This window comes from Carassius gibelio, chromosome B19 (assembly GCF_023724105.1).
Source record: "Carassius gibelio isolate Cgi1373 ecotype wild population from Czech Republic chromosome B19, carGib1.2-hapl.c, whole genome shotgun sequence".
Lineage (NCBI taxonomy): Eukaryota > Metazoa > Chordata > Actinopteri > Cypriniformes > Cyprinidae > Carassius > Carassius gibelio.
In genome coordinates, this window is record NC_068414.1 from 35673847 (window position 1) to 35689052 (window position 15206).

The 15206-nt window shown below is 35.3% G+C and overlaps 2 protein-coding genes across 2 annotated transcripts in view; one reads left to right on the plus strand and one right to left on the minus strand.

Annotated features, from left to right (window-relative positions):
- Window positions 1–15206, minus strand: part of LOC127978689 (uncharacterized) — a 76796-nt gene that overhangs the window by 40031 nt on the left and 21559 nt on the right. The window lies entirely within an intron of this gene.
- Window positions 4160–12663, plus strand: LOC127978679 (uncharacterized). Its single transcript, XM_052583533.1, has 5 exons — window positions 4160–4352; window positions 6555–6639; window positions 10174–10201; window positions 10324–10418; window positions 10857–12663. Exons 4-5 carry the CDS (start codon window positions 10357–10359, stop codon window positions 11980–11982), a joined length of 1188 nt encoding a protein of 395 aa, XP_052439493.1. The 5' UTR covers window positions 4160–4352; window positions 6555–6639; window positions 10174–10201; window positions 10324–10356; the 3' UTR covers window positions 11983–12663.

Consider the following 15206-nt stretch of genomic DNA (forward strand, 5'->3'; position numbering starts at 1 on the left):
CTAATAAACGCAGACTTGCTCATTGCATGATTTTGATATTGCAGAGATAACAAGTTATAGGTATGATCGCCCGTAGCGGCTGAAGTAAGTAGGATAAACAAAAAAAATAAATAAAGTAAATCTGTGTTGGCACGGGTTTCGAACACGCGCTAAAAGACGACGCAGCTCCAGATCTTTGTGATTTTTAACATTGTGATTTTTCTTCGTAATTTTTGACGTTGAGTAATTTTCAGATCGTATCAAATCATTTAGCAGCATTAGAAGCGCTTTGGCTGGAATTGTTAACTTATAGCAACAGTAAAATTGGATTTTGGCTTGCAAACAGAGGTCACAAGTTAACACGGTCACAGTTCCTTGATTCAGCCCATTTTACGATGTGACGCAGAGAGTCCTGTGTTGAATCGAAAGATCTGGAGCTGCTTATGTGAAGATCGGTGGCTCGGTGGTTCGTGAGTGTCGTCTCGCGGCGCGTCGACTTTTAGCGCGTGTTCGAAACCCGTGCCAACACAGATTTACTTTATTTTATTTTTTGTTTATCCTACTTACTTCAGCCGCTACGGGCGATCATACCTATAACTTGTTATCTCTGCAAGAATATCAAAATCATACAAGGAGCAAGTCTGCGTTTATTAGACACTTAATATCACGTCAGTTTTTGCTTTCAGAATCGGCGAATCTGCTGCCGTCGTTCCAGCACATCTGCAGCGGAGACCTAAACAGGAAGTTGGTCACCAGATAACACAGTAACCAGTTAAACTGTAACAGTTTGCAACAAGCACAACAAAATCGCGGTTCAGGCTCTTTCGTGTTTTAGTGTAAATCCGCTGTAGAAACATTGACAACTTAATTGCTAATGGGTTTAAAGCTTATAAAAAGTAAATTACTTTTTAAAAAAATTATTTCTCTGACTTACCACAACAATATTTCCGAGTAATAGTTCAGATCGGGTTCGCGAATCATTTGAGTCAGTTTGGCAGTTCGGAGCGTGAATCATTTTTAGTCAGTTCGGGAGTTCGGAGCATGAATCATTTTAATCAGTTGGTGAGTTCGGAGCGGGTACACGAATCATTTGAGTCTGTTCGGGAGCTCGGGGCGGGATCGCGAATCATTTGAGTCATTTTCGGGATCGCGAATCATTTGAGTCAGTTTGGGAGTTGTGAGCGGGATCGCGAATCATTTGAGTCAGTTCGGGGGTTCGGAGCGGGTTCGCGAATCATTTGAGTCAGTTTGGGGATTGCAAATCATTTGAATCAGTTCGGGAGTTCAAAGCGGGTTCGCAAATAATTTGAGTCAGTTTGGGAGTTCGGAGCGGGTTCGCGAATAATTTGAGTCAGTTTGGGAGTTTGGAGCGTGAATGAGTCAGTTTGGGAGTTCGGAGCGGAATCGCGAATCATTTGAGTCAGTTCGTGAGTTCGGAGAGGGTTCGCGAATCATTTGAGTCAGTTTGGGAGTTCGGAGCATGAATCAATTGAGTCAGTTTGGCAGTTCGGAGTGTGAATCATTTTAATCAGTTCAGGAGTTTGGAGCGGGATCGCGAATCATTTGAGTCAGTTTCGAGCAGGTTCGCGAATCATTTGAGTCAGTTTGGGGTTCGCGAATCATACATGGATAGGCATTTTTAACTAATTTAGTAGCTAGTTCTAATTACATTTTCCACGTGTGTTTAGGTGTGATATGTACTCGGATTTTTAGTTTTAATGATGTGCCTTTAAACAGTATCAAGTATATTCAAAAACTAAACAAATTCAAAAACTAAACAAATTGTGCCTAAAAAGTGCAGGCATCTAGGCTAATGTAAAGTTAAATGATGAAGTCATATTAGTGCACGTGGCGCGTGTGCAGTTTGATTGCGTTCACTCACTGCATTGTTCGGTGTATTCAAATACATTTATGAATGCATGTGAATGATCAAAGAATTCAATATATGGGAAAATGTATATATTTATATCATTTTATGTAATTAATCAATATCACACGAAGAGTGCCATTTCAGTTTTTCTCCAAAAATGAGCATGATTAAAATGTGATATTAAGTTACTACAAACAATAATTTAATTACAAACACAAAATGTTGCAGAATAATGTAATATATGAATGAATAATAGCCTAAAGAACCTTTGTGCCAAAAGGGTTCTTTCTTGTCATTATAGAACCTTTTTATCATTGGAGTTGAGTAAAGAACCCTATGGTTCTATATAGAACCCCAATTAAACCTTTTTTCTAAGAGTGTACTTCCTGTGTAAAGGTCACTGCAGATGCTGGCTCTGCATGGGGTGGACATTCTTTCTTATTAGTTTTCTTAAATGTCTGACAATTTCATGTTTCACACTTTATTAGTGTCTGTGGTGTTATGTTGATAACGTTCATATGTTTACATATTTTAATGAGAAAAGTCTGGATTTAGGCTGATTAGTCTGTGGTGTTACTGTCTTTTCTGCTAACACCACAGAGCCTCCAGTAACTTGTAATATAAAGTCTGTGGTGTTACTTCAAAATAACATGGACAGAAGTGGCTGTGTCACCAGTGTTTGAAATCAAAATGCTCTTAAGCTTTCATTTTAATTGGTAAAAAGTTACCAGTTGGTTTAATTGGTTTAAATGTATAACTCCAGCCTGTTTATTTATGTTATTATAGTTAGTAAATTCATGTCTGCTGAAAGTAAATCAGCAATACTGATGTCCAATAATGATGTGGAATTAAGTCGACATTTATGAATTGGTCGATTATTGTAGGCTTGCTAACACAAGTTTAGCTTGGAGTGATATTTATTTATTTATTTATTATGTTTCATGTAAGATCCATATGAAACATTGAGACAAAATGAAAGTGATAGTATAATGTTTATCCCTGTATAAATGTGTTTGTGATGTGTAGCTTGGGTCTGTCACTGAAAGCAGCTCTCTGTTTTATCAGGTTTTCTTTACTGCTGATGTTTTACTTGGTCAGTAACTGTGGTCAGTATCATTTTGTTTGTAGACTGTAACCATTCTTGATTTTCAGTGTTAGATAGAGTTCTTTGAGTGAATGTTTTTTTGTTTTTTTTTGCACCAATGACTTTGAGATTGACGTCTCACACTTGAAATCAACAACCTTTTTATCTTACAGCTTTTTCTTACTTATGATGGTATTTGTTGTAATGATTTCAAGTATACCTTTTTATTGTAAAGCACTTTGTAACATTGTTTTGAAAGGTGCTCTCTCTCTCTCTCTCTCTCTCTCTCTCTCTTTCTCTCTCTCTCTCTCTCTCTCTCTCTCTCTCTCTCTCTCTCTATATATATATATATATATATATATATATATATATATATATATATATATAAATTTACAGTGGATTCTAATCTTCAAAAATTACCTTGTTTTATGATTTATGTCTTTTGAGTTCACCCTTCAGATTAGACTATAGAACTGTAGTGTTACTTGTTTAGGATTCAAAATGTTATTTGCTTTTAATTTATGTCATTATGTCCTTTTTGAGCAAGCATCCTATACATATATTAGACCAATTTGTCAAGTCTGCTGGGACAAGCAATTATTATACCAGCAAACTCAAAATTGGATTAAAAATTAAAGTAGGCTATAAATACTTGGATTATTATATTATTATAGCCTATTGTTTGTTTACTGATAGACAGTTAAAAAGACAAAATAATAAATATTTTATTTATTACAAGGTTTTATTTATTTATAAAATAACACACGACAGATCCTCAAGAAACAGTAACAAACACAGTGACAGAAATGTCAGAAATAGGCATGGATCTGTCACGTGATTAAGAAATGATTTGAACCCGAAGAGTTAAACAGACTGAAGACCCAGGTAAAGAATTAATTAATCTTTTCTGTATCTTATAGCATTTTATTTTTGTATTGTTTGTAATGTGATCAACGTTTGTGTAAGTACTAGATGTGTTGAGGAAGTAACACGTAACATTTTAATTACATTTTGCTAATATGAACGAAATGACTCGAAAAAATACTATTTTAAAAGGTTTCACGTTATATAATCGGCTCAGAAAATATGTAAATGTGACTAGAAGCTAGAGCCCAGAAATGTAAAGAACTGTTCCAGTCGGGCGAGACTTCCGCATATGGATGTGCTGGATCCTTTTTTTCTTTTTTCTTTTGTGGCAACTTTTACTTTTGCTTTTAGAAGTGAAAGCATTGTCGGAGTTTTACTGTGCCTCATTTCACTACATTACATAACTAGATTATTTAAATGAAAAAAGTGCTTAATCGTAGGAAATATATATATTTCTAGTTGCGGATGCAGGAATTGATGTGGTGAGAAACTCTTGATGAAGAAACCACAAAGAGGGAACTTGTGGTAACCTACAGTAACATTTTGATCAAGGTAAGTGAACATTTATCAGTGAGCAATGATGCCCCTCAACGGTTTTAAAAGACTTTAAGTAATTAAAAAAAGACAAATGGGGGGTATTTTTAAATAAAGCAGTCCCTGTTGGTTTTAATAAAGACTCAGAGCAGCGATTTCTTTGTTAACCGCACAGAACAAAATTGCGTCATACTTTACTGCGTGTTGAAACAAAAAGTACATCTCTTCTTCAGTAAAAGAACAATAATTCAAATAACATATGCTTAGGGCTTCACCTAGTGGTAGTATTAAAGAACTTATAAGAAGAATTCATGAGCTTGTCAATTTAAAAAGTTTAAGCTAAAAACATAATTATTCTGATAAGACTGCAAACAAAATAATTAATTAACTGATTTCATTCCAACTGTCTCAGCTTCGTGAACTTATCTTTACTCAGTCCTTTGGTGAATATATCAGCAGTCATGTCTTCAGTCTTGCAGTATTTCAAGTCTATGACTCCACTTGCAATTTGCTCTCGAATGAAGTGGTACTTGATGTCATATTTGGCTAGTCCATGAAATCGTGGGCTCTTTGCCATTCAATAACCTGTCTGCACTCCTCACTCACAAAGTTCTTATTAATCCCTCTGTTATTTTTGCACATTTCTATCCCCAATTTCTGTTTGCACTATTTATGTACCTCACTGTGTAATGCACCTTCTTTTATACTCACTGTGTAATTTGTCTGTAACAGGGCTGTAAGCTGGGGTTTGAAATGGTATAATATATTCATTCTATTTATTTATTTCTGCCATCTACACAAAGCTTAAGTTTTTGTCCGGGTACAGAAACCGAATAATCAAATGTAGAATAGGACTACAAAGTCTTCACTGTAAAAATTAAACATACAGTCAAAACAATTTAATCAGACACCAACATTTCTCACATTATCAGTTTATTTTGTATAGTTTAGTATGGGATCAGAATCCTGCAAAATGTATTGCAGTCACAGATCAAAAAATAATAAGCATAAATCAATTTTAAAACACGTGTAAAATAATAACACACATAATAACTAACAGCGCAGTCGTGGTTAAAAAAATAATAAGTGTCAATAAAAAATGTAAACACATTTAAAATTATATTGCACAAATCTGAAACATAAATTAAAAATTTTCCAAATCACACACAAATTCAGGTTTCCTGCTCATATGTGATTTTTTAGTGTGCTTTTTAGTTTTCCCCTTTGCTCTTGTTTCCATGTTCTGCGCTTGCGTTTCTAAAAGTTGCAGTTTGAGTTTGATGTAAATCAGGGCAGGCTTCAAAGTCACCATTGGCCGCAAGTTCTAGATTGACAGCTGCTCCTCTAGCCAATCAGTTCAAGGGGGAGTTGACGTCACTCCAATGCGACTCATGGCTGCTGTAGCAGGTGTGTGAAGATGATAACCAGTGTCAGAAGGAAAATCCCGGATGATATCAGGTAATTAGCCATAAATATTTTGTAAGTGGGTGACAGAAACATAAGTGAACACATGGATCCAATGTACTCAAATTGCTCTCGCGGTACCGGCTTTTCTGACAAGATGCACATTAAATATCACACAAAGCGAATTATTCTGTCTCCCACTAACAAAATATTTAAGACTTATGAGACCCTGAGATTGTCCTGGATTTGCCTGCAGATGCTGGTTATCCATCTTCACAACAGAGGCCGACATTGATTGGAAACAAAATCACTATTAATCATGGGATTGGGACGGGGCGGGAAAAATGTTGGCGGGACCTGGAATTGTAATAACACTTTGATCCCCAACTTTATACACCAATATAGCCCACCTTTTAAATAAAGTATAAAATGCAGGCTTATATTTTAATTTTGAACTGTACTTGCCCTGTCTCTTTGTGTTTTCCTCCTGTTTGCTTTGGTGTGGCTGGTAAAGGACAGGGCCCGGTTGCAGGTGTTTTGAGTTAATTAGCTGATAAGGGTGTGGCACCAGGTGTCTTCAATATTGAACATTTTCACAATATTCTAATTTTCTGAGATACTGAATTTGAGATTTTCCTTAGTTGTCAGTTATAATCATCAAATTTTAAAGAAATAAACATTTGAAATATATCAGTCTCTGTGTAATGAATGAATATAATATACAAGTTTCACTTTTTGAATGGAATTAGTGAAATAAATCAACTTTTTGATGATATTCTAATTATATGACCAACACCGGTATGTCCTCTTCCACAGAAATTGCAGAAGTGCGGATCCATATGCAAGCTTTTATTCCTTGACATGGTCTAAACACAGACAGGGTCGAAACAGGAGCAAACAGGTATGGTATGGGCAAGACACAAGAATAATCCAAGGGCAAGCAAGGGTCTCCGATCAGCGAACAATATCCAGAGGGCTAAGCAAAAGGGGTAATCCAGAATCCAGAGCAAAGGGTCAAAACATGAATAACAGAGCAAAGCAAGAAAAAGACTAAACTAATGAAAACTAGAAACCGAGACAAGACTATGAAAACACATAACTTAAACAAGACTTACAAAACAAACACAAAATGGCTTGGTATCACAGCTATCTCTAGGACAGGGATATGTGCAGAATAATACTCAGCAGTGTGAGAGGACATCCAATGCTTATAAAGTGTTTGTGTGTGTGTGTGTGTGTGATTGGTGTGATTGTTATCAGGTGAATGTGATTGGTGCAATGGAGCATGAGAAATGTAGTCCAGGGTGTACTGTGTATTGTAAGAGTCTGTGCTGTGGATGATGAAGATCATGACAGAAATAAAGACCTGAATCTGACTCTGTTAGTCCAATAATATTTATTGAGATGCTCATCCTATCTCCATGAACTCTCATGCGATTGTTTTGAGAGTACTGAATGTTCAGTGATGGCCAGTTCTTGGCAGACAGCAGTAGTGTTAGTGGTCCAGAATCAGGATTCTGGTGATACCATACCATTCTGAATTTGTCGTAATAAAAAAACATTTATTATATTTAAGGATGAAAATATCAATATAGTAAAATCGTGAAGTAGAATAGTCAGCAGTCTTCCCCATGATTGTGTAGCTTACAGAACTAGACTTAGAGACAATTTAAACTGATGGTTTTATGTTTTATAACCAATTAATATGAGTACTGTAAACTCCTACACATTGAGTCACTTGTATTTTTTAATTGTTGTTTAGTCAATTATAGGTTTATTCCACTCAGTCTGTTTGAATTCAGGTAATAAATCTAAGTCTAAAAGTTTCATATCTACTTAAATGGTATAAGTTAATAAAACTCAAAATAATAAAGCAGGGCTTGAAAACGAAAAAAAAAAAATTAATCGGTTCACTCCGAACAGAATCGATATTTTAACGGTTCAGGTCTGCGTTCCTCTGATATTATTACCGTTCCGAAACCGGTTCGGGAGGAAAAAATACGGTTAATAACGTTATTTTTTAAAAAACAATATTATTTTCCTATAATTTGCATAATAGTAATAATTTAATAATAATAAAGTATAGCGTTTTCCTTACTCAAAAAAAGGAAAAAATACAGATCTAACGCTTACAGTTTACAGCTTGCACCAGATTTTGTCCAAATGTAAGCTAGGCCTACTTTAAAAAAAAGAGTATTTTTAAGATATTGAATAATGTTTGCTGCATTATAAAAAAAAAACACGTTTTGAGAGTAAAAAAAAAAAAAAACGAAAGTCGCGCTCACATTGCATTTTATTAACCCTATTACTTTCCAAAATAATGAAGGCTAAAATGCCTGTAGTCTAAAGCAAAATATTTAAAAACATTATAAAAACAGTTATTAGTTTCTCTTCAAATCAAATCCTCTAAAGTTTAGGCTATAAAAACCTCAATCCAAAAACAAAATGTAAGCTGAAGCTGACGCCTACCTCTCTCATTCAGCACGAATCCAAATGTTTCCATGTTCCCGACGTATCTGGATTCTAAAATGTTATTTAATATAAAGAATATAGAATAATAGTAAATGTATAATAAGTAACGCTGTATATGCGTCCGACAGTCGGACTCCAAATTTGATTCAATAATTATTTTGAGGTTAATAGCAAATGAAAACTGTTCAGCTTCTGGGAAATTTGTGAAGCTCCTCTAGGCTATTTTAGTTCGACTCACTTCACAACAAAATCATTTCAATTAACAGTATTTAGAAAAGAACAAGAATTACAAATATAAGAAGCTATAGCAATATTAACGACAAACCAAAACTAATTAATTTAGACTAAAACGAAACTGAAACCAACATTGGGTTTCTCAAAATCAAAGTTTCCGTATTCGGCATGTATTTGAATAACAAATGATTATAAAAAATAGCCTAATGTTTGTAAACATTTTGTGTCTGCATTAGGCTATGTGTATTTCTTAATGAAATAAAAAACAATTCTCTAATATATATATATATATATATATATATATATATATATATATATATATATATATATATATATATATATATATATATATATATATATATATATATATATATATATATATATAAACCAGGAAAACCTTTTTAAATATTTTGATAATTTACTGAAAATAAATAAATGACTTTTTAAACCGTTTAACTGATTATTAATCGGTCAAAATCAGCTGGTCGGAGTTTGCTGCACTCAGAAACCGGTGACTGTGAACGAATCAGCAGAGCTTGTACGAGCTTTTGTCATCGTTAAATCTTTCTCAGACGTTTCCATATGTCGAAATTGGTTATCGCATCTATCTGTGCATGATGGTGTCCAATGACTCTGGCGAGCGGAGCTTCTCAAAGTTGGGAATAATCAAAGGAGAACTGCGGTCCTCAGTTGGGCAGGAAAAGGCTAATCATGCTGGCGCTTGAGTGTAGAGACCTGCGCGGGATGGATTTTTCTGTCTGATTTTTCTTGATGTGTTTTTAATTATAGCCTACCTGTATGAATCAGAAAACTGCAACTGAAGTCATATTTCTTGTTTCTCTTTCCTCCAGTGATTCTGCTCGTTATCATCAGGTGTCAATTTATCATTTAAGAACCTAAATCACAGTTACACTGCTTCAACATAACTTTTAACATCATGTAGTCAGGATGAAACCTTTTTAATCATAGTGTTATCGTAAAGACTTCTCAGCCTCTATAGTACACCAATGCTGATCATCAGCCCCAATACTGATCCTTGAGATTGGCTTCATAATTTGTTTATGAGAGTAGATTGACTGGCTCTTGCACTTAATAACTGCCTAAGGAGGGACAGGATTTAGACTTCAGCATCAACGCTGGATTTTGGTTGAAAATGAAAATTGTCGAACACTAGCCAAAATAGATGTCTTAAAAAATTATGCATGTTTTGTTGCATTTAATAAAATATGTGTGCAAGAAATTTTAACACAAAGAGGCAATCAAATACTCAGATATTTATTTACCATTTTAATAGTCGACTACAGAATGCATGTGCACACAAAGTACAAGAAAACGTTTCAAGCTTGCTCAATAACGGGACAGACTCAATGTACATGCTTAACCAATAATTGACGATGCTGCTTTTGTGAAAAAAAACATGAAGAGTTAACCAAATTTACACTTTGAATTAGTGATGGGCTCTTTCAAAACACTGCTCCATCAAGCTTTGAATCCTAAGTGAATCTTTTGTTTTGAATCAGTGGTTTGGAGCATGTTTCTAACACTCCCCATACAAACGCTGATCTGTGTTCATTTAACACTGGGGTATTTATAGGTAACCTGCATGATAGTAAGTAATATTGCTTAACTGCTGTAAACTATTTACTAACAACTGCATTTTATGAAACTATTTAACACCCACCTTGCCTTTCTCCCTTTTCATAACCATTTCAACTGGAACAAAACAAAGTGAATTCAGTGGATACGTTTAACCAAAGGTAAGCCAGGTTGTTTTTCTTAATCACATAGTAAATACTTCTAAGAGCAATATTCATACTGCTTGTTCATGGATGAGTTAAGTAACTTAGTTTCCTTAAATGAGTTAATTCACTTTGATCAGAGACTCGATCAGAAATATATCTGCCTGTCAGTGATGGACCAGCATAAATCAGGGTTTGACACTTGTGGGGATCAACTAGAAGAGACATGTAAACGGTAAGCATTACTTGCTTTAAACCTCAGCTTTATAAATGTGTATGATGTCATTTATGTTTGTATTTTGACAAGTATCACACAGTGTACTTTACTAATAGTGGGCACTTGATCAGTGGGGACATGCACGTACATGTAAGAAGATGTTATACTGTGACAGATTCACTGCATGTAATTTTCTAAACATGACTCCCGCAAACTATACTCATACTTAAACTGTGTCAAATACATGAGAGCAGAGAAAACAAAATAGTTTATTAATGATATTTCATTAATGATAACAAGCATGACTGATTTGATTTCTGGAGAATAACATGAAAAAAAAAATGTTTCAATACAAGTAAACTGAATTGGCTGTAAGGACATGCATGTCACCTGTTGACTGATAACACTGGCAATTTATAAAATGCCAAAAAATTGAAATACTCTCCAATATTCCAGGAAGCTTCACATTTTTGATGACTTCAAAACAATGATAAACAAATTGAACTTAGATTTTGACACAAAGCATCAGTCACTCACTGGTCAAATAGAGAAGCTCACCTCCATCACTAATGAACTGGAGTCCATGCACAAGAACACTACTGTGGGCAGTTTGACAGGAGCAACAATGGGAGCAGCTGGAGGAATCGCATCTATAGTGGGTCTGGCTTTGGCCCCGGTCACATTAGGTGTTTCTTTAGGTCTTACTGCTGTTGGTAGTGTTCTTGGAGTAGCTGGAGGAGCAACAGGTGTAATATGCAACAGCATTAATAACAGCGAGCAGAAACGCCTGCGAGAGACTCTTGAGAAGATCACCAGTGATTTCCAGGTCACAATAAATGCAATGCTTGAGATTATTAATACAATAATCAACAGCACAGAATATATACAACAGCTGGTGCAGCAGGATATGAATGATTATATACCAGCCAGGATGATGCAGGGAGGAAAAGATAAAGTGAGAGGCATTGCAGCCATTTCAGGACTTCCTAAAGCTGAAATGTCCCAAAAGAGTGAAGTGGCTAAATACTTTGACAATGCTGTATTATTGTCTAAACAGGCTAAAACAGCCTTCAAGTCTGTCAAAAAGATTAGTTCATCTTCAGAGACTGTCAGAAACATTCATATGACATCAAAGGTTGCCAAATCTATGCGTTTGTCTTCAGAGAACGTCAGAGTTGTCAGTGTGTCTGCAAAAACGGCAAAAGCTGTCCGTTCAGCAGCAGCGCTCAGCGGTGTAATCTCAGCTCTGTTTGTTGCTGCTGATGTTTACTGCATTGTTAAAAATTCAGTGGAGATCTATGAAATGAATAATTCGGCAGACGAAAAGATTGCGAAAAAAACCAAATCAGATGCTTTGAAATTCATTCATCAGATGAAAGAAACAGCTCGTCATTTTGAGACGACTCTGAAAGAAATTAAAGACGCTAAAGACACTGCTATCAGAGAGTTTAATACAGAGTTTGAAAATGGCACTTCGGTCCTGGTTAGACAAAAGCACAGAGGCAACTATAATGATCTTCTTATATTGAGCATTGGTTTGAATGTTTTTTTTATTTTGTATTTTTTATTCTTTAGCCCTTAAGAGTAGCTCTTCACAAATAAACCACTTAATCTGGGTTGTATTTTGTTTCTGTTGTTCTGTTATACATATTACCATAGTGTAATGTAATTTGGTCTGCAGTGTGAAGTGAACTGTCATTATTTTTTCTCTACTTATGGATCCAATATACTGTATAATTAACAAAAAATGTAATAAAAAAAAATAATGAAAAATATACTTTATACATTTATGTACAAACACATATACAAATGATGTTCAGAGGATGCTTTTTGCTGACAGTAGAGTCTACGACCATTAACAGCCTTGAAATGGACTTTAAATAAGACTCTGTTTAAACCTGCTATTAAGATGCATTTTGGTCGATCAATCATTGTGATTATTTTCATTCATTTAAAATGTGTCTGTTTTAAAAGGCATTGTGTCTCTTTATCTTGTTAATCCTTCTAATTCTTCTAGCCTCATTGTTAGCTCTAAGGAGAGGGTGCCATGTTTTCTTTTAAATATGTTCACCACTGTTTTTGGGAATCAAGATAGTAGAGGGAAGATTAAGTTGTTTGTTCTGTTTTGGTGATTTAGTTCTCTTTCTGGGAGTTAGTGACCTTTATCTTTGTTGTTTTGGCTAAGACCCTCTCCTGAGGATTAATTACTTGCATTTTCTTATGTAGTGTTATTAAAATAAACACTTTTTATTTTCCACAACAAGTGGTTGTCGCATTTCTGTGGCAGAGGACTGAAGGGATCTTTTCTATTTGTTTCTCTTTTTGGTTAATTTTACCCTGTTAGTCCTCTCCCAAACCTAGACTGGGAGAATATGTAACACTCGCAATCATTTGACAACAGGAACACTGTTAAATGATAGGCCTACTGTGGATATTAATTTGATCATTACTTGCATTATGGCAGTCAATTATTTTATGAGTAACAACTTTTTAAAGTTGAACAAACATGAAACTATCCTAAATATCCTATTAGTCTATTAGTCGGCCCTAAGACTAAAACAGCAATATTGTTAAAGTATTAGGTCAAACTGACTCCTTAGGTCTCTTTTATTTTCAGTCTTCATTTTTTAACCAAGTAACATTAAAAATTTTGACTTAGACCAGAAAGATGCAGAATAACAAGTCCATGCTTGTATCTTAGACTTGACATATGTAATGCACTTTATACTGCATCTCCCCCAAAAAATAAAAAATAATAATAATAAATTGATAAACTTCAGCTTATCCAAACTTCCCCAGCTCGGTTATTAACTAGAACTAAAAAGGAGAACATAATAACAATATAGTTGCTTTGCACTGGTTTCCTCTCCATCGTTTTCCTGAATGCAGAAGTCGTGCCTGACTTGTAACTAAATGGATGCTTTACATTTCCAGTCACAGGGTTTTTTAAGTCAAATGAGCTGATAATCTTATGTTAAACCTATTAAAATGGTTTTTAAAAGCATGTGGATCCATAGCGCCATCACTTTAAAATGACCGTCTTTTGTCAGTTCTTTCTCTTTTTCTTCCTCTTTTAGAAGTTCCTAAAGTCAGCTATATTGAAAACAGATGGGCGTTCATAGAATGGGTTTCTATTGAGACCGAAACTGAAGAGCATCCAGTCGGAAGGTAGAATTTGTAATGATTGTGCTCATCGTTTACTCACAAAAAAAGTTTAAACAAAACTTTTATGTGTTTTAGCTGTTCATTTACATGACCACACTGTTTTGGGGACCTGATAATGCAAGCATTTGAAAATGGGTTACAAAGAGCAAAGTTTTGCAAACGATTCCTTTACCTTCTCCAAGTAAACAACAAAAACGTGAATGTGTGAAAACACTGGCATCATGCAGATTTGTTCATGCATATTATGTTCTTTTCTGGGTATTTCTGGACAAAGTGACATCGCTGACCACTAGCTTGGTATGCATAATTTTTATGCAAGAGTTTTAGTTGTTTTCACAGATTTGTGTGAAAAGGGATACATTTCACAACATTGCCATCTGTTTTTAGTACATTGTTTTTATGCTAACATTCATCTCTCAATATCAGCAAAGGACGAGTAAAGACCATACATCAGCATTATCAGCTTCACCAGCAACCAGACAGACTTTGTTTCTATCAGACAACCACAGAAATTCTTATTGAGAATTAACAAAGCTTTAGATGTCTTTGCTGTTAAAGATAAAACTATATGTACATTTCTGCAACTAAAATTATAATATAAGTTCAAACCTGTTCATTATACAAAACTATAATATTCAATCACAATACATGACTGGTATTAAGCAAAGGAAATATTTTTCCAGGTCTGGCCTTTCTTCACGGCCTTCAATTCTATTATATTGTATCCATTTTAAAGTTGAAAAATGAGAATTCAGTCTAGAGGACAGGACATTCCAGAGCCCAGTTTAGGGTGGGGCCCATCTCTGCAAACTGTCCAACACCATCAGATAAAGATGCCAGGACAAAAACCAGACACCTCTTAGAGGGCAAGAAGAAGACCTTTGGTACAAAGCCCGGGAAGGACAGGACTTTATTGGTAAAAATGCAGTTTCTGCCCTTCACCCACCAACAGACTGTGTAGCATGTGTACCAATCAGACACACAACTATTTGTTAGATTTAACAAATAGTCTATGGACCCTTTCCCTGAATTTTTGACTATCACCTCAAAAAAGTGGCAGCAACCACTATCTGATAGCAAAGCGTCGTAAAACCCTTCATTATTTCCAACATCCCGCTTGGAATTTCTCATTGGTCAAGCCCTTCCTGAGGGGCATGAATCGTCTCAGACTTTAAAAGGCTCCCAGTTCTGCTCTGCCCAATAGTTCTTTCTTCTGCTAAGAGTATGAGAGCTACAGTAGAATGCTTCTGCAACCCGCTACGTCAGGCCTCATTGACTTTCACCAAAGATTTTAGGATCTCAGCTGATGTCTCTCTCAGTCCTATTCACTTTCCACTGGGAAGAAACTCCCAGTCACCATCGAGACAGGACATCTTTGGAATTCATCACTCTTCATAACCGGAAGAATGTAATCACGACTCATACAACACCAAACCTCCAAACCATCAAGAATTTGCCAATCAGGCCAAGGCAACACAAGTATCGTACATTTAACTAAATGAAACAGAGGTTTAGTATAAGCTATAGACCCTGTTAGAAACAGCGCTGATGGTTTTACTCAAGTGGTTAACTGACTCTTTCCATAGCTTCATTTTCTGGTTTTCCTGATGGTATCATCCATTAAATCTAATTTGCCCTTTC

Excerpts from the sequence above, each read along its gene's own strand:
- LOC127978679 (XM_052583533.1), top strand. The coding sequence starts at position 10,357 with ATGGACCAGCATAAATCAGGGTTTGACACTTGTGGGGATCAACTAGAA. Across the intron at positions 10,419-10,856 it reads CTAGAAGAGACATGTAAACG|GAAGCTTCACATTTTTGATG; the intron begins GTAAGCATTACT and ends CCAATATTCCAG.